This window comes from Delphinus delphis, chromosome 2, assembly GCF_949987515.2.
Source record: "Delphinus delphis chromosome 2, mDelDel1.2, whole genome shotgun sequence".
Classification (NCBI taxonomy): Eukaryota; Metazoa; Chordata; class Mammalia; order Artiodactyla; family Delphinidae; genus Delphinus; species Delphinus delphis.
In genome coordinates this window covers 12,135,911-12,159,129 of record NC_082684.1, presented here as the reverse complement: position 1 = coordinate 12,159,129, position 23,219 = coordinate 12,135,911, and the positions used below count along the sequence as shown (strand labels likewise).

Genomic DNA, 23,219 nt, shown 5'->3' with positions numbered 1-23,219 from the left:
TTCGAAGCTGCCTGGCATCCTCTGCAGCAGAACCGCTACCCAGTTCCGCCACGCTCATACCAGAGTCGTTTCAGCCAGGGGTGACCCTGGGTTGTGCTCACCCCTCCACGCTCACCCGCCTGCCCCTAGTGACCAGCAGAAGGAAGGTGCAGAGCATCTGTCCAGGTCAGAGCTGAGGTCTGGGTCCACTGAGATGGGCAGAGCTAAGGCCACCGAGGGGCGGGGCCGACTTGGCATCAGGGCCTAACAAACGGGCCCGACTGCCTGGCTGTGTTTGCCTGCAGGGGTCACTGCAGACTGGATCCCGATTCAGAGGGAAAGAAATGCTACAAGCAGTCATGTTCCTAAACCAAGCGGCGCTAATCTAAAAACAGTTCTAAAACAAAAATTAAAATATACGCACACGTATATAGAAACATAATGCTTAGAAAAGATCCTTCATACCTCCTCTACCAAGAGCAGACGTGGCTAATGTGGAGGAAATTGTAAAGAGAACAGAAAGCTCAGGGCAGAAGAGTTGTGGCTGGTACCCTCCCTCCCTCCAGTCCCCCTACAAAGCTGGGGCAGCGCCACCTTTGACCCTGCCCCCTCTGAATTACCTTTCCCTGGCCTTCTCGCTGCTCTACCTCCCCACTACCCCCCCTCAAAAGCCTGGCCAAGCCCACGGCATCCTGAGTGCACTTCTCGTGGCCTGTGACTGCCCTGTTGGCTCCCAGGCCCTCCAATCGACACTCTGCCCGAGAAGTGCTGAAGGGAATAGCTGGACTCACTGCTCACAAGGTCTTCTAGAAGGCCAATGCTCACATCAAAGGAACAGAACTCAGCTGGCGAGCTCTCAGCTGGTGGCAGGCCACCTGAGGGGTGATGTCTGGTCGTACAGACTCCTGGAAGCCCTGCACACATCCCGAGGGCTAGCCCCAGGGGTGGCACCTAAGGCCCAAGCCTTCAGCAGCCACCTGCTATGACCTCTGTCCGGGCAGCCCTGATGGACTGACCTATTTTACCACCTAGGCCCCTTCTGAACATAGCTGGGGGGGTGGGGGGTAGGGGCGGTAAAAGTCTCGAATTTATAGCCAGAGGGTCAAGATAACATCCTGCAACTGCAGGAAGGCTGGACCCCGGAGGACTCAGGGTGTGGGGTTCTACGGGGCAAAGCCACAGAACTCACAGGAGAAGCTTTCGACTCAGTAAACTCTCACTGTGTGCTTTGCGCACGTGATGGACCCCCTTCTTTTTGCTCCTTATCACCTTGTGCACTAGGGCTTTGACCAAGGAGGAAACACAGAGGTTTCAGAGAGGTCAGGTAGGTTGCCCAAAGTCTCACCACTTTGTGAGTTTGAACCTAAGTCTGATTCCAAAGCACAGGCGGGATCTCCAGGATGGAGCGGCCATGAGAGACAGAGCCAGCCCTGCCTCAGCCGTTCCTCGCCCGGATGGATCCCGTTTCTCTTCACCGGGAGAGAAACGTCCCCGGTGAGTCAGCCTGAGACTTGAGGCATCATCAGAAGTGCGAGGCTCCCCTCCTCACCTTGTTTCCATACTGCATGACGTGGCTGGTGTTGGTGTGGGACTTCACCAGCTGGTACTGCTTGTGGAGGGTCTCCTTGGTCAGATCCTCCTGCGAAAATGAAAACAGTCGAGTCCTTTGACGATCGCAGCTGACAGCTAAGCCTCAGCTAAGCAGTCGGCCCCCAGATGTCTCACCACGTCCGAGTCTTCCATCCAGTTGACACTATACCAGTCCCCCAGGAACGTGGACCTCGCCTCATCGTAGTAACACGCATAGGACGACTCCCTGGGGTTGGCAGCAGTAGTTGCATAAACTACGAGGAATTAAAAGACACATTTCAGTCGTGTTTTATTCTCGGCTGTCTGCGGATTCCACTTGAGGCTTGAGTTCCTCCTCCTTTCCTAGTGCAATCAAAGCAGGTCACCTATGATCAGCTCAGGGAGGGCAGGGAGACCTCCTTGTATCCAGCCCTGCTCACTGAGTTTCAGTAACTCATCTAAAACTAAATGTGGAAAAAGAGAAGCCAGCTGATAGACACTGTTAGATAGTGCTAACAGATCTGAGTAGCTCTGGAATCTTGAAGGATTTGGACCTCATTTCATTTCCATAGAAAGTGAACATTCATTAAAGAAACACTTAGATGGACTGAACATATGAAATCCCTACCATTTACTACCTAGCTACCATGGGCTCAGAACTATGCTGGACAGATGTCATCGCTTAAAATGTAACTCTCCTAACAGACACTATCTTTATCCCCATTTTACAGATGAGTAAATCTGAGGGTCCAAGAGGGTAAGTCACCTGCCCAAGATCAGAGAGCCAGCAAGCAACGCATCTCAAAGGACAGAGGCTGGTCCAAAGACTGTGATCTTGGTCTTAAGTAGCCCTATTAGAACCCGGCAGAGCACTACAGAGTTCACATCAAGAGCTTCCATCCCTTCATCCCCTGACCACTAATCCTCCAGGAGAAGAAGAAGCTCAGAGCTGCCCACAGGTATCCCCCTACTTCCAAGCACTAGGCTGGCCTAGGCCTGGCTTATGTAAGACACTTGGTTCTTCCCATGGGCAGATTCAGAGAATGTCCAATTGCACCATGTAGCAAGGTGCTCACCCAGCCTGGCTCAGAGGCCAGTGTTCCCACCACCTACCATCGATGTTGGGGGGCAGGTGGCTCATCATGGACCCAGACTCGCAGGCTTCAATGTAGAACACCATCTGGGAGGTGAATGAGAAAGGTGAACTCACCCCGTCCAGGCACATGCCTCTCGTAAATGCTACTTTGACTTTGCCCACTCTCTTGACGTGTTTCTTTTTTTTTCTTTTTTTTCTTTTTTTTTGGAAGGGTGAAATAGATTTTTTTTTTTTAACATCTTTATTGGGGTGACGTGTTTCTTAAGAGTCTTTCACTTTTGCTTTTGGGAGACATCTCTGCTGTAAGAAGCAGAGGCTACAGAAGCTGTTGTCATACAAACCAGAAGGACCCAAATTTATGCATGACTAATAGAATAAAATGATCTATTAGCTGAAATAATGCAGAAAAATATGGAACCATAGGTGATGCTAAGGAAAACTGACCTGCCATCCAACGCCGGGAGCAGTTTCCAAGAGCAAAACACGTTACTAACACATACACACCTAAGCTACACAGGTTCCACACGGGGTGCAAAAGGGGCCAGAGAGGGCTTCCCTGGTGGCGCAGTGGTTGGGAGTCCGCCTGCCGATGCAGGGGACAGGGGTTCGTGCCCCGGTCCAGGAAGATCCCACATGCGGTGGAGCGGCTGGGCCCGTGAGCCATGGCCGCTGAGCCTGCGCGTCCAGAGCCTCTGCTCCGCAACGGGAGAGGCCACAGCAGTGAGAAGCCCGTGTACCACAAAAAAAAAAAAGAAAAGGGGGGGAACCAGAGAGGGCCAAAGGGAAAATAAGAAGGTGGTATTTTCCTCCCCAGCTGCCCCAGATTGGTGACAGCCCTAGAAACAGTAGTCCTCAAAGTGTGGTCCCTAGTCCAGGAGCATCAGTACCTGGAAACTCAGAAAGGCAAACCCGCAGGCCTCTCCCAAGAACAACTGAGCCAAATTCTGGGGCTGGGGCCCACACTGTACTTTAACAAGATCGCCGGTGATTCTGATATAACAGCTGAAGCTGTAGAATCACAAAAAGCTAATCCTGGGAGACCAGAGGTCAAGACTGATTGCAAGGACACCCTCTCCAAAACACACAGCCCATCCAGAGCTAGGAGGCCTGTCGAAGAACCATGGGCTTTGCTCCCACTGCATCCCTCACATTCCTCCCCAAGGCCACCCCAAGCACTGACATCACCTTTTGGTACTTCTTGTGCTTGTGCATGTAATGGATGGTCTCATTCAGGTCCTTGACGTGAAGCTGAAAGGTAAGAATATGGACATTCAGACCAAACGCATCAAGAGAAACCATTTGCTGGATAACCCACTAATCAAGTCTTAATGATGCTTTATAAATTCTTATTTAGAAATCCTGAGAGATTTCTAAATAATCGTGGTGAACAGCATTATCCCAGAACATCATGGAGGGCTTTAATCACATAATAAAAAGGGGAAGCAGATGTGTTTCCTCATCACTTTGTCCGGACCATTCAGGGACTGTGTTCTATGACTGCGTCTAGTGCACTGCACCCAAGTTCAGGGACAGCGACTCATGCTGTGATGTCAGGAGACACGCAGGGAAAACCTGCCGGAAGAGATGCCTCTGGATAGATTGCAAGCTGCGAAATGTGACCTCACCCTCAGCGGCCACATACGAACCTATGCTGTAGGATGTTAGAGACACACATCACAGGTGGCCTGCCAACACTGAGGATTTGTTTCCCATTCTCCCAGCTTGTTTTTTTTTTTTTTTTGGCCGTACCGCATGGCTTGTGGGTCCCCCGACCAGGAATTGAACCCGGGTCCTCGGCAGTGACAGTGTGGACTCCTAACCACTGGACCGCCAGAGAGTTCCCCCCAGCTTGTCTTTAAAACATTAAGAAAAACTCACATCGTCATTAGGAAACACCAGTATTCCAGTGGCTCCGTGATCAGTGAAGTAAACGAACACGTGGTCCCGGGGGCCACTGCCAAGAGACACGCACACGAGCATGAGAGTCCAAGTGGACCATTTGGACTGAAATGCCACCCCGATCAAAAAACTCAGGAGAGATCTGAGGTTACAGTCACCCAGCCAGGTGGGAGGAGGGGCCCAGGAGCCCGCCGCCCAGCCTGTTTCCTCTGCTCCCGCTGGGTGCCGTTCTGAACCACGAGGCGCGTCCCAGAGCCTGGAGGGTCTCAGTCACAGCCGGGAGGGTGCTCGGCAGACAGCCCAGGGTGATCTGGACAGCAAGGCCTCTGGCAACAGGGCCTCATCCCGGGCGGCCACTCTGTGCCACCAGATCTCTCCGAAACAAGTAAGGGAGCCAGGACACACCGCCAAGCATGGTCCTGCAGCTCTGACTGCCTCTCCGGGCCCCTCGGCCTGCACACGGCCTGGGACGCCCACCTGCGCCCCCTCACCAGGCTTCCACTCAGAGGGCCCTGCTTCAAGGTTGCAGAGATGCAGTAACTCACTCGGAGGCAATTTGCTTCATCCCGCGCAGATGTCCGCCTCTGCTCTAACTCACACGAGCTACTTGTGCCCAGGCCTCCCCTCGGGCATAAGGGAAACAGCACCATTTGCCAAGTACCTGAGACTCTCTGAAGTCACGCTCCTAAGGTCCCTGACATCACGTCAAAATGCTGCATAAAGAGATGCTAAACAAGACATCTCTAACCCACAGCCAACAGGGCAAGCAATGGGATGAATTTTCTCCCATACGGAGGTTTGCTCTCAACTTACAAATGTCCTCCTCCCACTGGGCTGACCCGCCATCAGAGCACAGGGTCGGCAGGAGGCGGGGCGGGGGCCCTACAACCTGATTGGCCACAGAGCCTCACGCCTGTCTTGGCGTGTTCCCCTGGTAGTGGAACCGACCAGAACCAGGATCCACAGATAACAAAACGTAGCAGGTTTAAGTGACGGGGAACATTTCACTAAGACTAACCAGGGACCCTGGATCACAGGGTTAATTCGTTACAGAAATGGGCTGCCAAAAGAAGCCACCAGGTCTGTGCAGCCTGTCAGGGCAAAGGTCCCCACGCTGCCATCTCTCACAGGTAAATAGTCCGGGAACAAAGGGCAAGGCGTGTTTGAATTCTCAGTTCTGGAGTACCACGTCATTCAGAAAAGTGTGACAGCCATAAACAGACATTACCTCTTCAAGACCTTTCCAGATCCTTTGCCCTTCACTGCCTCTGCATCACCTCTCAACACAGCAAGGAAGTTTTGCGGGGTGACATCCTACAAAGAATGGGGAGTTGAAATCAGATGCAGCTGTCACTCCAAATCAGTGCGTTTGCTGAGTCTGTCGCAGAGGGCCCAGGCCACCGTCCACATACCTCCAAGGCTTAAGGTTTAAGGGCAAACACTTTGCAACCAAGAAAGATCCAGTGTTTCCTGGGCATGTGCATGACCTCGTCTCAAGTATCATCTTGTCTTTGGCTGATGCCAACTCAGCAAGCCTGCCATTCCTTCTTAACCGTTATAAAGTTCATGTGGAGAAACCCAAAGATGTCGGTAGGTAGGGGCAAAGAGCAGAGGAAGAGCACGCTGCCTCAGAGAGACAGCAAAGCGGGCGGCAGAAACATCAGCGCCGACCTTTGCAACCAGCTTCCCTCCTAAAAGGCCAGTTCCCAAGGACACTCAACGTCCTTAAAGGGGATTTTGTAAAATGGATAGGCAATCGTTAAACAAATGTAATACAGAAAAGCACAAGGAAGAAAAAACATCAAAAATCCCACCACCTAAATTCCAAATGTTTCCCTATATAACTATATAGAAACAATTTTATAAAAAATGGAATCATCTATACGACACGTATGATGTGTCTGATTTAAATGTTCTTGAATTTAAAAGAGAAAAATAAAACTGAAAGAACTGCTAAACTTCAGACTTTCTCTGTCACAAGGAATATTAGTTTCGATCCCTCTGACATTACAAAAAAGAGACTCTGAAATCCATGAGGCTGAAGTCATAATGGTGCTTTTAAAAACGTGTCAATGTATACAGCCTCAATCGACTGGAAGGCATGTAATGTGCTGGAAGTTATATACTATAATGATTAATGAAAAACTATCTTACAAAATTTAGAGATATATTTTGTACTAGAGCTCATGCTCAGAAAATTGATTTTCAGAAAAGGGCACGGATAATCTATAATCAGATCACTGGCAATATCCTAAGAAAATCAGGTATTATGGAAGGAAATCTATTATGAGGCTTAAAGTACAAGATTAGAAACTAAGGATCAGTAGACTACAACTAACGTCCTTTTTTTTCCCCTCTGCATTCTTTCAAAATTCTCAGAAATTACACCTCAAGCACAAATCTTAATACAAACACGAAACATTAACCAGAAATCAGTCTAATGAGGTTCTGATCCCAGAAGTACAAGAAAGAGGGAAAAATCATCACTGAAATGAAACAGCAGACCCCGCTGGCTCTGACCTGTGATGCGCCTCACCTCGCCCGTGTAGTCCTTTAGAACCCCCTCGTACACGTCTGAGCCGTTGGGCCTGTTGATCACAATTCCTGGGGTGGGATTGCTGAAAATCAAAGGACACGAGTGAGGCACACAATTTGACGTATCTCTGAAATCTATGGCTTCGTGAATACGCCCCTGTTACGCTTTAAAATACTAAACGACCGTGGTTGTCACAGACATTCCTCATTGCCTCTGAGGTCACCAACGTGTTGGTGATTTTAGCAGCTCGGGGGTCTTGGTGTCCCACAACTCCTGAGTTCCTGGCAGGGGCAGTGAAGGACTGAGCTCTGCAAACCGAGGACAGGGACCCAGGCCCCTGTGTGCCTGGCTTCCTGCTGGACACCAGATTGCATCTTGGGGACAAGATGTCATCAAGAGATCTCTCAGAGCAAAACTACTTTCAGAAAAAGACAGAACAGAAAACAAGGCTTTAATACAAGAGCTTAGGTGTTAAAGCTCAGGATGGATTATGAGCTGTTAACGTGATCACAGTACAGGGCCATAGTCTGGGAACCAAGGAGCTGGGAGACTGGATAGGGTTAGGGTTAGTATCCATACAAGGAGCTGGGAGACCAGAGTGGGCTAGATGCTCCAATGTATTCTAAGATACAATTGAGCCTTCTGTGTACAGGGCCTCTGAGGCGTCCCTGCTCAGAGCTTAGGAACAAGCACCACAGAACCCAATGATGAGTCAGTTCCCCAAGCTGAGAGGGAACTCATGCTTTAAATCCTTCCAAAGCCCCAGCCCAAGGACCTTCACCACCATTTCCTACGTCCCCGCCATTGCTGGGTCCCACCAAGATATGGTCAAAGCTCTAGATGAAGCACCATGTGGAACTTCATCCGGGAGTCTGTTTATATTCTAATGTTAGGCCGCTGATCTAAGGGTTCCTGAGTGTCTGTGTGCATTTTTTAAAATGCCCTGGGGCTTCCCTGGTGGCGCAGTGGTTGAGAGTCCACCTGCCGATGCAGGGGACATGGGTTCGTGCCCCGGTCCGGGAGGATCCCACATGCTGCGGAGCGGCTGGGCCCGTGAGCCATGGCCGTTGGGCCTGCGCATCCGGAGCCTGCGCTCCGCGACGGGAGAGGCCGCGGCGGTGAGAGGCCCGCGTACCGCAAAAAAAATAAGTAAATAAAATAAAAATAAAATGCCCTGAAGTTCCTCACCATCAAGTTCAAAGCACTCCCTACTCACTCTTCAGAGTTGGCGATGTCATCATACATCATCACGATGATCTGCTCATCAGGAATCCCATTTCGGTGAACGATCTGGTAGGCGTGGCACGCATCGGCCTGGGAGAAGTGGTTTTGTCAAGTGTTAGATTTCTCCCGGAAGGAAGCCAATTTTGGTGTTCTAATGAGCAATGTTCCTTCTCACGGAAGATGTGCTGTGAACCGCTCCCTACTGGGCAGGTATTTAAATTATTTTAAAACACACTCATTTATCTTTTTCAATTCAATTTTTAAAAATCCACCCCCCCATGAAACTTTCATTCATCAGGCAGTTAGCGTATATGTGGATTACACACACACACACACACACACACACACACACACACACACACCCACCACCACCACCACCACCACCACCACCATCACATCTACAGGCAACAAGGGCCTTTGAAAGTCCTGAATAAGTTATTTTCATTTTCCACACCATAGAAAAGTCTCCTGAAAGCACTGATTTAGGTCTGAAGAACAGAATGACTTAGAATGATGAACCAGCAGATTAAAAGCTTAGCGGCTAGTTCTGTATCACACAGGATTCTTCTGGTTCCAGTAACTTTAACTGCCATAGTTGCTGTTCAGAGAACTGAGTGAAAACTCAAAAGTTCAGCTCAGGAATTGAAATGAGGGATGTGCTTTTTAGTTTAAAAAATAACAAGGGTTGGGACTTCCCTGGTGGCACAGTGGAGAAGAATCCGCCTGCCAACGCAGGGGACACAGGTTCGAGCCCTGCTCCGGGAGGATTCCCATATGCTACGGAGCAACTAAGCCCGTGCACCACAACTACGAGCCTGCACTCCAGAGCGAGCCACAACTACTGACGGCTTCATGCCACAACTACTGAAGCCCACGCACCTAGAGCCCATGCTCCACAACAAGAGAAGCCACCACAGTGAGAAGCCCGTGCACCACAATGAAGAGTAGCCCCTGCTCGCCACAACTAGAGAAAGCCCGTGTGCAGCAACAAAGACCCAACACAGCCAAAAATAAATTAATTAATTAAAAAAAATAAATAACAACAAGGGTGACCATATTAAGGGTAAAAGAAAAACTTTGCTAATGTGATTCCTTGTCCATAAAAGGGTGAAGACATTCTTTGCTTCCTTTTTCAGATGACACATACTACACTCCACGACATGGAAATCATTTGAGAACAGAAGGGAAATATGTCACCTAACTTTCTGCTTTTATTTAATTATGTCTTTCCTAGGACAAAGCATAAAAGAAACAGTTTGCCCAACTACTTGCCTCTCTAAGGAAGAGGGCTTTAGGAACTGGGCCTCCACAGATCATATTCTACACAGCTCTCAGCACATCAATCAAAATAAAGCTTGCCTGACGTGGATGGACCTAGGGACTGTCATACAGAGTGAAGTAAGTCAGAAAGAGAAAAACAAATATCATATAATATCAGTCATATGTGGAATCTAGAAAAATGGTACAGGTGAATTTATATGCAAAGCAGAAATAGAGACACAGATATAGAGAACAAACGTATGGATACCAAGGAGGGAAGAGGGGTCGGATGAATTGGGAGATTGGGATTGACATACATACACTACTATGTATAAAATAGATTAACTAATGAGAACCTCCTATATAGCACAGGGAACTCTACTCAACGCTCTGTGGTTACCTAAATGGGAAGGAAACCCGAAAAAGAGGGGGTATATGTGTATGTATAACTGATTCACTTTGCTGTACAGCAGAAACACAACATTGTAAAGCAACTATACTCCAATAAAAAGTAATTAAAAAATAAAATAAAGCTCACTCACCACCAAACCCAGCACTTTGCCTGTAGATGCCCCACACAAATGGACTTTAGAGCAAACAATGGGTGCTCAAACTACAGCTGCTAAATGTTGAGTGGGTGAGTCTAAGACCTGGCACTCAAGAGCTGTTAGATGAACAGATGACTGAATAAATATGAAAACGCATACATTTATTGACTTTCTTCTATTTGTCAGGCACTATGCTCAGACTTTCTATGCACAATCTCATTTAATTCTCTTAACAACTCTATGTGATAATTATTCCCATTTCATAGATGAGGTCATCAAAGCTTAGGGAGGGGAGGTGACCTGTCCAAGTCACACAGCTCACAGTGAAAGATCCCAGGCATTCTGACTCCAGAACGTGATATTGCTTCAGACAGGGACAATCAAGAAATCATTAAAACTGTAAAGGCCCAGGAAGAGTAGGGGGCTGAAAATCTAAACATAGATGATTTTTTAAAAGTTACTAAATATTAAACACACACATTAAAATGTTTAAGTCCCCATTTCTATCAAATAACAAGGACCCTCAAACACCAACTGCCGTAGGATGAATAACAGCCCCCCAAAGACGTCCAAATCCTAATCCCCAAAACCTGTGAATATGTTACACTTCATGGCAAAAGGGAATTAAGATAGCAGATGGACTTAAGATTGCTAATCAGCTGACCCTAAAATAAAGAGGTTATCCTGGATTATTCCAGCAGGCCAAATGTAATCACAGGGGTCCTTATTTGTGGAAGAAGGAAGCAGGCAAGTTGGTGTCAGAGGCATATAATGTAAGAAAGACTGGATTGCCACTGCTGGCTTTGAAGATGGAAGAAGATGCCACAAGCCAAGGAATGTGGACAGCCTTTAAAAGCTGGAGAAGGTAAGAAAATGGACCTCTTCAAGAATCACCAGAAAGGAAAGCAGCCCTTTGGACACTTTGATTTAACCTAGTGAGACGCATTTCAGATTTCTCACCTCAAGCTGTAACATAATAAATTTGTATTGTTTTAAACCACTAAGTTTGTAGTAATTTGTAACAACAACAATAGGAAACTAAAACATTGATGGTGGAAGTATAGTGTCATTGGCACTGGGCTCGGGAAAACATCTTGACATTATTGGATCAGACTGAAGCATGTACCCTCCAACCCAGCAATTCTCCTCCAAGCTATACCCTAGGCCAGGGGTCCCAACCCCCAGGGCCGCAGACCACTACTGGTCTGCGGCCTGTTAGGAGCTGGGCCGCACAGCAGGAGGTGAGTGGCCGGCAAGCGAACGAAGCTTCATCTGCCGCTCCCCATGGCTCCCCATCGCGCGCATTACCGCCTGAACCATCCCCCACCCTCACCCGAGTTCCGCAGGAAAAATGTCTTCCAAGAAACCGGTCCCTGGTGCCAAAAAGGTTGGGGACCGCTGCCCTAGACTATGTGTAATGGGAGAGTGCTCACAGCGTCACTGCAACAGTAAAAATCAAGAAATAATCCAGGGCCTTTCCCTGGTGGCGCAGTGGCTGAGAGTCCGCCTGCCGATGCAGGGGACACGGGTTCGTGCCCCGGTCCGGGAAGACTCCACATGCCGTGAAGCGGCTGGGCCCATGAGCCATGGCCGCTGAGCCTGCGCGTCCGGAGCCTGTGCTCCGCAACGGGAGAGGCCACAACAGTGAGAGGCCCGCGTACCGGAAAAAAAAAAAAAAAAAAAGAAGTGCAAGACCTGTACACTGAAAATTATAAAACAGTGCTGAGGGAAATTAAAGAAGATCTAAATAGAGGAACATCTCATGTTCATGGATCAGAAGACTTACTACCCTTAAAATTTTTAAAAACCGATCAGCAGGGATTTCTGCAGAAATGGACAAGATGATCCTAAAATTTGTACAGAACTGCAAAAGACCTAGAATAGTGAAAAAAAGTATTGAAAAAAAAGAAAGTTGGAGGACTTTCACTTCCTGTTTTCAAAACTACACTGGGGAAGAAGAGTCTTTTCAACAAATGGTGCTGGGACAATTTGGATATCCATAAGCAAAATGATGAACTTAGACCCTCACTTCACACCATATACAAAAATTAACTCGAAGTGGATCGTAGACTTAAATGTAAGGGCTAAAATAATAGAACTTTTAGAAGATAACCTAGGAGAAAATCTTTGGAACCTTGAGTTATAACTGCAAATGTGTCATAGATATGATACCGAAAGCATGGTCTATAAAAGGAAAAGACTGACAAACTGGACATCATCAAAATTAGAAACGAGTGCTTCAAAAAACACCAGTAAGAAAATGAAAAGACAAACAGCAGAGTAAGAGGAAAATGTCTGCAAAACACATATCTGATAGAGGACTTGTACCTAGAATATGCAGAGAACTCTTATACCTCAATAAAACAATCAGTCCAATCAAAAATAGATAAATGATTTAAATAAACATTTCACTTAACTAGATATACTAATAAGCCCATAAAAAGATGATGTCCACGATCATTAGGTATTAGGGAAATGCAAACTAAAACCACAATGAGATACCACTTCATAGCCAGACAGACAGTAACAAGTGTTGGTGAGTATAAACCAGGAACCTTCATCTACTACTTGTGGGAATGTAAAATGATGCAGCCATTTTGGAAAATTGTTTAACAGTTTCTTCAAAAGTTAAGTATAAATTTACCATATGACCCAGTAAATTCTACTCTTAGGTGTCTGCACAAGAGAAGCAAAAACATTTGTCCGTATATACAAAGACCTGCACACAAATGTTCTTAGCAGTATGATTCAAATAGACAAAAAAATGGAAACAACCCAAACGTCCATCAACTGGTAAACAGAAACAAACGTGGTTTATCCATACAAGGGAACACTATTTGGCAAGAAAAGGAATGAAGTACTGATACAGGCTACAACACAGAGAACCACAAAAACATTACCCTAAGAGAAGCCATACACAAAACACCACGTTGCAGGGCTCCGCTTGCGTGAAATGTTCAGAAAGGGCGAACTTACAGAGATAGAAAGTGTATTAGTGGTTGCCTCGGCCTGGAGGTAGGGAAATTGGTCCAAGGGCTCTTACTGGGGAGATGCAGATGTTCTAAAACTGGTTTATGGTGATGTTTGCACAATTTGGTAAATGTACTAAAAAAATCATTGAGTTGAGCCCTTGAAATGGGTGAATTATACATGCTCTGTAAAATAGGCTTCAATAAGACCATATATTTTAGAAAATATATTCAGCCTGTCCTGTTAGTGCTCCCCTACACCGTCTGGCTCCTCACCACCACCTTGACAGGCAGGTGCTTTTACACCCATTTCACAGATGCGGACAAGCTCAGGAAGGGCTCATGGCTTCCAACCCAGATCTCCTGCCCCCGACCACGCCCTACGCCCTGCCTCCACACACAGTGGTCTCAGAGCCAAGCGGTGATTCTCTCTTGGGTCCTTGGAGTTTCTTGGTTGCCTCTAACTTTCTTAATTCAGAAGGGTTTTTGGTTGGAGTCAAGCATTTACTGGTACCCAAGAGAGATAAAAGGTAGGGTTAGGCCAAGTCAAATGACTTGGAGATGGTGTTAAAGGTTACTTGAATGGATTCCCTGAAACATATCTGATCTCTATGCATTTTTTCCCCTTAAAACAGAAATGCCATACGAGATGCCATGTGAGAGGAGGGTATTGAGCAAGGCTTTAAAGAAAGGGCAGAGCCCTCTGGACTACTGAACAGAGATTGCTGACTCTGCTTGTTTCATGGCCTGCGTAAGGAGTTCCGACGGGGCTTACTAATGCATCCCGTGATGTCCTGGTGCAGGCCACTGTCTGGACACTGATTGTGCTGCCTTACCTCAGGCCAACTGTAAGCAAAATAAGGATAACCGGCTTGGAGCAAAGGTTAAATACTGGGCATGTTCTAGTCACTGCCAAGGGGTCCACTTTCAAACCAGGTAGGGGCTGGGAAGTGGTTCTCACGGGCTGCTCATTGAGAGGATATTACCACTTGAGGGTATATTACCACTGCGTGTATATGACCACTTCCTGACACGTGCTCTGAGCACGGCAGAGGCTAAGCCCTGGGTCTGGGCTTTGCGGGGATGCCTCACTGAGCTCACCACCACCTCAAATTTTCCAGAGGAGAATCAGAGGTTTAGAGCGAGACTACGTAATTTGTTCAAACTAATACAGCAGGTGAGCGGAGAGCAGGAATTATACCCGGGGTCTGTGTAAGTCCACGGCCCACATTCCCCACGACCCTGCCCAGCCTCTGGCTTGTACAAGGACAGCCCTCCTGGGCTAACTGCATTCCCCCAAGTCAGTCCTACTCCGCTCTGCTCTCCATCCATGTTTCTGTTTTTAAAATATACGTGATATTTTGCAACAAGATGGATCAACCTCAAACACATTATGCTGAGCGAAAGAAGCCAGACACCACAAAGACTGCATATTGTATGACTCCATTTATAGGAAGTTTTTGGAGAAGGCAAAACAATAAAGACAGAAGGCAAATCCTTGGTTGCATGGGGCTGGGATGGGCACAGGCATGGGGAACTTTCTAGAATGATGGAAGGGTCCTAAAACCGGACTGTGGTAATGCTTGCACAACTGTATGAATTTACAAAATCACGAAGCTATAGGATAGGTGGATTGTATGACATGTAAACGTATACCTCTTCAATAAAGCTGCTTCTAAAAAGTGGTCATTGTACACACTTTAAAAGTATATAAAATGAAAGGCAGTCTCTCAGAAATGTAATGACTCTGCCCTTGACCCTCCATCATCATATCTTCTCCTCCCGACTCCGACGTGTGTGAGTTCTAGACTTCTCCCTCTCCCTCCCTGCTTCCTCCTGGCCCCAGGATGTGGATGTTCTCAAAGCCTTCCCAGATGAGGTGGAGCTCCCTTCCTTACCGCGCCAGCCCCCAGCTTGAGACCAGCAGAGGGGAAGAGGCACCAGCATTCTCCCAGCCCCTCACCCCTCCTGCTGTTCTCAAACCACTCCTGTCCTACTGCCAACACGCCAGACCTCCTCCTTCAGTGCCCCACTGCCCAGCAGTGACCTCAAACCGCCCCCCAAGCCCCCTTCTCCTAGTGACACCTGGCTCACATCTGCCTGTCCTCCCAACTCCCACCATCCTCAGCGTCCTCCTGTTGGCCTGGGCAAGGGTGAACTTCACCTTCAATCTACTTAACACCACCCCCCGCTGCCCCCACTGGGCCTTATACTTTCCTTCTCGGCGTGCTCAAATCTCTGCCCTAAAAGAAACCCTCCTCCAGTCCTGTACCTCCTCTGGTGACCTACATACTTCTTTTTCCCCCTTACAAGCCTGTCGGAAGAATAGATGGTACCGCTGTCCCCGTGTGCAGCTTAGCTTGCACTGCGGGGCCTCTCTCTCTGTCCTCCATGCACTGCAGCCTGGCTTCTGCCTCTGCCACTGCAGGAGCCTGTCCTCCCAAGACCTTCCCCCCAATACTCAAGAGGCCGCACGCCCACCAGCATCACCGCAGACCAGCCAACTCCCTCTCTGTCATCCCATTATCCCAGCCAAAAATGGAAAACAGAGAAATCCAATTCAGTTTAACCAACATAGGTTAAATAACCATCAGAAAGCACAGAAAAGCTCTCTGCGGTGATTTAATTGTGCCTGGTGTACAAATCTTCCCTAAACAAAAGAAATTTGTGATAATGAGTGCTGTGTTCACTCAAGGAAAATATAAACCTCTATAAAAATGTAAGTTTAAAGGTCTGTGTAGAGGGGCTTCCCTGGTGGCGCAGTGGTTAAGAATCCGCCTGCCAATGCAGGGAACACGGGTTCAATCCCTGTGCCGTGGAAGATCCCACATTCCGCGGAGCAACTCAGCCTATGCACCACAACTACTGAGCCTGTGCTCTAGAACCCATGAGCCACAACTACTGAGCTCACGTGCTACAACTACTGAAGCCCACGCACCTAGTGCCCGTGCTCCACAACGAGAAGCCACCGCAGTGGGAAGTCCCCACTTGCTGCAACTAGAGAAAGCCCACCCAGCAATGAAGACCCAACACAGACAAAAATAAATAAATAAATAAAATAAATTTATTTTAAAAAAAAGTCTGTGTAGAAAAAAAAGTGTGTGTAGGTTCTAGGGGACAAATTCTTTCAAATGCTATTTTAGTGCTCGGCCTCCAAAGTCGAGACGGCAAATGTTGGCAGAGAACCCGTCCGGCCGGTACATGGGCTGAGGCCAGAGATGATTCAGCACCCACGTTTCCTCTTCACAGCCTCAGTGCCAGCATCCTCCCTCATTTAGGGATGAAAATTTCAGTCTGTGGCCACTTCTGTTTGCCTTGCTTGCCTCATTCCACCTTGATATGGAATATTTTACCCAGGGAAACTAGCAACACTTAAAAATGTTTTCTGGGGCAAAGGTTAATCGGATACCTATACTTAATAATATTTAACCAATAATACATGCTTTTTTAAGTTGGTTGTATAAAAACCAGGGTGGCTGAGGAAGCAGCCTATCCACTCTCAATGACCCATGTTTAACACTGCATCTTTCGGACTCATGGTTAGAGAGGGAGGAGAAAGCTGAGCTGGGCAGTTAGTACTCGGGTTGCTCCTCTTTAACTGGGTCAGGTCTGGGTTAAGCATTAAAAAGAAAAGGGATCATTTTGCCATCATAATTTTTCAATCAAGCCAAATTTCCGATTCAGCTAACATACAAAAAGCATTCAAGAAATAAGTCATTCAATAATCATCAAATTATAGAGCTGGTAGGAAGTTCATCTAAACCAACCCCTATTTAACAGATATGAAACTGACACCCTGGGAGGGAAACGCACGTGAGGCAGCCCTGCTAAGCCATCAGGAACACAGACGCTAGGTCCGTGCTGTCTAATACAGCAGCCGCTGGCCACACTTGGTGACTGAGCACTTCAAATATGACCAGTCCAAACTGAATGTAACGTGAAGGTAAACGTGCACTGGATTTTGATGACTTAGTATATTTTTAAAAAACGTAAAGCATCTCATTAGTAACTTTTTATATTGTTTACAAATGAAATGATTTTGATGACGTAGTATATTTTAAAAAAAACGTAAAGTATCTCATTAGTAACTTTTTATATTGTTTACAAATGAAATGATGATAGTTTGGCTATACTGGGTTAAAGAGGGCATATGAAAGTTAATTTCACCTGTTTCTTTTTACTGTAAAAAAAACAAAAATGTGGCTACTAGAAAATTTGCCACGACACAGGTGGCTCTCCTGTTGGACGGCGCTGCTCTGGAGCTAGTCAGTCTGGGTTTGAATCCTGGCTCGACCACTTGCCATCTGGGCCACGTTGGGTTGAAGTACTGACCTTTTCAAAGCCTCAGTCCATGCATCCGTAAAAAGGGAACAACAACCAGACCTACTGCACGTAACCCCACAATGGTTAAATGAGTTCATTTGTGTAAAGGGCTCTTAGATGCAAGCCCAGCACCAACCATGATCATCTGTGCATCTTGTCTCTGAGAACTGAAAGATTCAATGACTTTTTTTTCTTTTTCTTTTTTTTAAATTTTCTTACTCTTTTTAAAAATTTTTTTTAATTAAAAAAAATTTTTAAATATTTATTTATTTGGTTGCACCAGGTCTTAGTTGTGGCAGGCGGGTTCCTTAGTTGTGGCTCGCCAGCTCCTTAGTTGCAGCACATGCGCTCCTTAGTTGTAGCACCTGGGCTCCTTAGTTGTGGCATGTGATCTCTTAGTTGCGGCACGCATGTGGGATCTAGTTCCCTGAGCAAGGATCAAACCCGGGCCCCCTGCATTGGGAGCATGGAGCCTTATCCACCGCACCACCAGGGAAGTCCCTAAAATTATTTATTTATTTATTTTTGCTGCACCACACAGCTTGCAGGATCTTAGTTCCCCAACCAGGGATTGAACCCAGATCCTCAGCAGTGAAAGAGTGCAGTCCTCACCACCGAACCACCAGGGAATTCCCTCAATGACTTTTTAAATAACAACTTTATTAAGGTATAATTCACATACCATAAAAGTCAACCTTTTAATATATACAATTCAGTGGTTTCTAGTATGTTCACAAAGTCACGCAACCATCACCACTCTCAAATTCCAGAACATTTTCATCACCCCCAAAAGAGACCCATACCCATTAGCAGTCATTCCCTCTGCCCAGACCTTGGCAACTACTAATCTACATTCTGTTTCTCTAGATTTCCCTATGCTAGACTTCCATATATAAATGGAATCCTATGGTCCTTTGTGACCGCCTTCTCTCACTTAGCATAATGTTTTATGGTTCAGCCATGTTGAAGCATGTATACAGTACCTTGTTGTTTTTTATGGCCAAATGCATGGATGGACTGCATTTTGTTTATCCATTTATCAGTTGATGGACACTTGGACTGTTTCCACTTTTTGGTTAACGTGAACAAAACTGCTCTCATCATCTGAGTACAAGTTTTATTAGGGGGGACATATGTGTTTATTTATTTATTTTAGTATATACCTAAAGAGTGAAATGCTGGGTCATATGGTCACTGTGTGTTGAAACTTTCGAAGAACGGCCAGACTGTTTCCCGAAGCAGCTGCACCGTTTTACGTTCTCATCTGGAGGCTGCATTTTTAATGTATTTACGAATACAGATTCTTTCCGCTCTGATTTCTGCCAGGCTGATTTGCTGGGAATGCCAGGAAAGATGAGGAGAAAGGGGTAAGGGCACAGCAGCAGGGCAGAGGCGTGGAGGGCAAAGAGGCCTCGCGATGCTTTGACCAGAGTCCCGTCTGCACCTCAACTTGCTGCGTGGCCTCGGGTGAGTCACCGCCTCTCTTCAAGTCTCAGTTTCCTTATTTATGAAATGAAGGCATTAGACCAGTGGGTCTCAACTGGGGACATTTGGCACAGGCTGGAGACAACTTTGGTCGTGACAGTGGGTTGGGTGATGCTCCTGGTATCTAGAGGGCAGGGGTCAAGGATGCTGGCAAACATCCTACAATGTGCAGGACAGCCCCCAACAATAAAGAATTACCTGGACCCAAGTGTCAATAGTGCCAAGGTTGAGAAACCCTGCATCAGACTGAGGTGACCCAAGATGGGCCACTTTGAGAAACTGTCAAAATGTTTTCCAAAATGGCTGTACCATTTCATAATCCACCCAGCAACGTGGGAGGGTTCCCATTTCTCCATAGCCTCACCAACGCACTTATTTTTGCCAACCTAATAGGAACATAACTGGCTTTTTAAAAAGTCTGTTCTAGTAACAATGTTCAGGATTGTTTACAGAATGCCAGCGTCATAAAGGAAACGATGAGTCATTTTCTTACCTGGTGCCTATAATTATACCAGCCATTTGATCCCGCGACGATCACCACCCAGTGCTTGCCTCCGTCCTCAGGATCGTCCACGGGAATAGCACCAGCTCCCAGGGCCAAGCTGAGCAACACAGCGACTTCCCAAATCATTCTGCGCCTTGGAGTTCCACTGTAGAAATCTGGGAAGAAAAAGGCTGAGTCAGGCAAGAAAGGAATGACGTGAACAGAAGAACATGACTGGCCCCTAGGCAAAGATCACAGCAAACGGGTCAAAAAGATAAGACGATTTAGTCGTCAGACACAACAAGCTGAGGAGAAAAATGATGACAGAGCAGAATTTTATTCTTAGCTCTGCGGCCCTTTTCCCCGGGTGGAGCAGGGGGCTGCCCATAGCTCCCAACCTTCACTGTGGGTTGAAGTTACGAGTATAAACCAAAGAATATTGAGAAAGCTCTTGGGGCAACCTTTTAAAGTTTTTGTCACAACTTGGAATATGGCAGACAAAATCCATCAACAAACTTGACTGTGTTGGGAAAACGCCTACCACATACTATGAACTATTTGTAAGAAAACAGACATATAATGTGTGCACAGCAAAATGTGGAAGGCAGACAAAAGTTAACAGCAGTTATTCTTGGTAGGTGGAATTAAGGATGATCTTTATTTTTGTCTCTTTTACTACAATTAATAGATTATACAATAAAGTTTGTAAAAATTCAACATACATTCAATATAAACACAGGGGGGGCAATTTACATTTGGGAGATATCTGGATAAGCTAGAGTCTAACACTGGCAGCCCAAATGAATGTCTTTGCATAACACAATCCATTTACATTATTCTGTTCAAGAGGCGGGGCAAATATTTTAATCCTTGTGTTACAGGACGGGGAGGTTGAAGCATGAGAGAAGTGACTTGTCCAATATCTGCAGACAGTCAGCTCTGGCCAGAGATCAGAACCAATGCCTTCTGAATTCCTGGTCCAGCCTTTCTGCCACATGGTTCTGCATCTCAAGACTTTATTCTTAATGAAGTACATGCCCAATTTTATACTTCATTGCCAAAACTTTGAAGGGCTTTAAAGCACAAAAGGCAAGACTGAGGCCACTTTGCATTACTCAGACAAGTATGTTATCTTACTGCCCTGTGTCCTGACTATGTTATTTTAAAAAACAGCCTTCCTGTGACAGAAGCCAGGCCTCTCACTCTGAGACAAGAGGAAAAACAGTCTTTGAGCATCTCAGTCTGCTCTGAGATATAGAAACTCAGAGCAGAGCAAAGTCTAGGAGGCTAACCTCTGCCTCCGATGCCTTCTGACGAAATAGCGCTCATTCACTCATTCACTAATTTATTCACTCATTCATTCACCCATTGGGCCAGAGTCTCCTGAACTCCAACCCTGCCAAACAAAGTGCTGGGTGCCAGGAACGCAGCAGGGACAGGAAAAGGCCTCTGTCCTCACGGATCGCACAGCCAGCTAAGGCATGAACCACGTCTAAGCCTAAGAAACCATCCTCGGCATCTGTGCCTGACACTGTGCTGAAACTCAAAATGATGGATGTCCCCCCAAGTGAAAGAACAGAAAGCCCTGAGTCTGGTCAAAGTTTAAACAAGTAAAAGCACCTCGGGCCAGCACTTCTCCAACTTGACTGTCCGCCGAGATCACCTGGGGGGCTTGTTAGAAGGCCGATTCTGATTCAGTAGGCCTGGGCAGGGCCTGAGACTCTGCATTTCTGACAAGCTCTGGGTGATGCCCAGGACAACACTTGGACTCACAGCAGGCCTCTTCCTTAACCCTGGCAGGCTCTAGTCGGCTCCGCCCAGAAGCCTGGCATCCCCGTCAAGAAACCACACTACCCTATCCCCCGAATAACGTCTCCCAAGAACTCAGTTCTTAATGTGTAAGAATTAAGAATCTGAGTTGGTGCTGGATCCAGGTTTCTTTAGCTCTACTGCAAGGTCATGGATGCACGGGTAGCTACAATAACGTGCCCCAGGTTTGTTTTCAAGATTGTCTTGAAACGGTCAAGGTGCGTCACAGATGAGGGCAGTGGACTGCCCAGGCTGCCCCAACACTGGAACCTGCTGGTCTGTGAGTACGTTAGCGTGTATCGGAGGATGCTCTCCCGAGTCCACTCGACCTGCCCAGGGCTCACCATGGGGCAATAAAAGGTGAAGTTATACAAATATATGAAGCAGCAGCAGTGAGGTCAGGCAAGAGACAGCCAAGCTCCCGTCCCCAGAGCTCTGCAGTGGCCTCCAAACGGGAGGGGAGGTGTGCCAGTGACTGCTGAGGTCCTCCAGCCAGCAGCCTCCCCGCTGTAGCCAAGCCTCCCAGGAAGCCGTCCCATGCGGCAGGGGTCGGCAAACTCTTTCTGTAAAGGGTTGGAAAGTAAGTATTTTCAGCTTTGCAGGTCACATCATTTCCATCACAACTCTTCAATTCCCATTGTATCAGGAAAGCAGACAGAGACAATACAGAAACCAGTAGACATGGCTACGTTCCGGGAAAACTGAAACCACGGGGAGCCAGAATGTGCTCTCAGCCCACGTGACTGGTACAGCCTGGGGTTTTTATCATCTTGCATCGACAATCATGTAACAGGCTCTCTGGTTTGCACACCATTCTCTTCTGAGTTTTAATCATGCGACTTAATCCCGAAGGGGCTCATTCCTCTGGAGACACTGGTGTGTGACCTTTCCCCCTCTTTTTTTTTTCCTGTGCCTCACAGCATGCAGGATCTTAGTTCCCCTGACCAGGGATCGAACTCGTGGCCCCTGCAGTGGAAGCATGGATCCTTAACCACTGGACCACGAGGCAAGTCCTCCCCCTTCATATTGAAATAAAATACTAAAATTGAATGGTTGGCTGACTGTGAACAACAGAATAGACATCACGAGCTCAAATGCCTAAATTAGCAAACAGAAAACACCACCAGGTTAGTTTTACAAGTTCCAGTTTACCTTTCATTCTTCTACTAAAATACTAGCAAGTTACTCCTCGGTGAGGCAAAGTACCTTATCCATACACAAGTGATATTTTCATGGTTAACATTTGGCGATGGTTCCTGTCTATCTTCTTTTTTTTCTTCTTCTTATAAACACAGAGTTGTGGTTCCTTGAACACAATGCCAAGTTAAAAGCCTCACAGGGACTTCGCTGGTGGCGCAGTGGTTAAGAATCCGCCTGCCTGCGCTCCAACAAGAGAAGCCACCGCAATGAGAATCCCACGCACCGTAACGAAGAGTAGCCCCCGCTCTCCGCAACTCGAGAAAGCCTGAGGGCAGCATCGAAGACCCAAGGCAGCCAAAAATAAATCAATAAAATAAATTTTTAAAACAAATAAATAAATAAAAGCCTCACAGGGTGACACTGACTGGGAAATGCAACTTAAAAAAACATACTAATGCTATTCTGGGAAACATATCAGGGCCTGGGGCAAAGGAAAGATGTGAAAGTAATCTAATCCTTCCATTGCCCTCAGCAATGAATACATCTCAAAGCAGCAGGTCTCAGACAGCAACTTCCTGGTCAGCAATGTTCTTGACAACGTCAAAACATGAAAACAAAGTCATAATCTTGCAGCATACCTATTATTCTTGTTTCATCAGAGTGAAAAGTTCATGAGGAAAAAGTAAATGATCCCCGACAAACGAGCCCTTGGCGACCGCCCTTTGCTCGTGGCCCTCCATGGCACCAGTCACACGGGCGCTGTCATCTACTTCTTCCTGTCTACCCACCCACCCGTCCAACAAACATGGCCTGAGCACCCACCAGGTGCTCACAGGCACTGAAGAGGGCCCAAACAGATGAAACCCTTCGCAGAGCTGACATTCTAGCAGGAAGAGAC

General features: G+C 46.9%; 1 protein-coding gene across 1 annotated transcript in view; it reads right to left on the bottom strand.

Moving 5' to 3' along the window:
* Positions 1 to 23,219, bottom strand: part of LGMN (legumain) — a 34,950-nt gene that overhangs the window by 6,000 nt on the left and 5,731 nt on the right. The window contains exons 2-10 of the mRNA XM_060004016.1: positions 19,382 to 19,548; positions 8,296 to 8,393; positions 7,080 to 7,161; positions 5,772 to 5,857; positions 4,523 to 4,598; positions 3,830 to 3,892; positions 2,662 to 2,728; positions 1,705 to 1,823; positions 1,529 to 1,618 (exon numbers count right to left, since the gene is read on the bottom strand). Coding sequence (XP_059859999.1) covers positions 1,529 to 1,618; positions 1,705 to 1,823; positions 2,662 to 2,728; positions 3,830 to 3,892; positions 4,523 to 4,598; positions 5,772 to 5,857; positions 7,080 to 7,161; positions 8,296 to 8,393; positions 19,382 to 19,519 — 819 coding nt within the window. The 5' untranslated portion in view covers positions 19,520 to 19,548. The remainder of the gene's footprint in view (positions 1 to 1,528; positions 1,619 to 1,704; positions 1,824 to 2,661; positions 2,729 to 3,829; positions 3,893 to 4,522; positions 4,599 to 5,771; positions 5,858 to 7,079; positions 7,162 to 8,295; positions 8,394 to 19,381; positions 19,549 to 23,219) is intronic.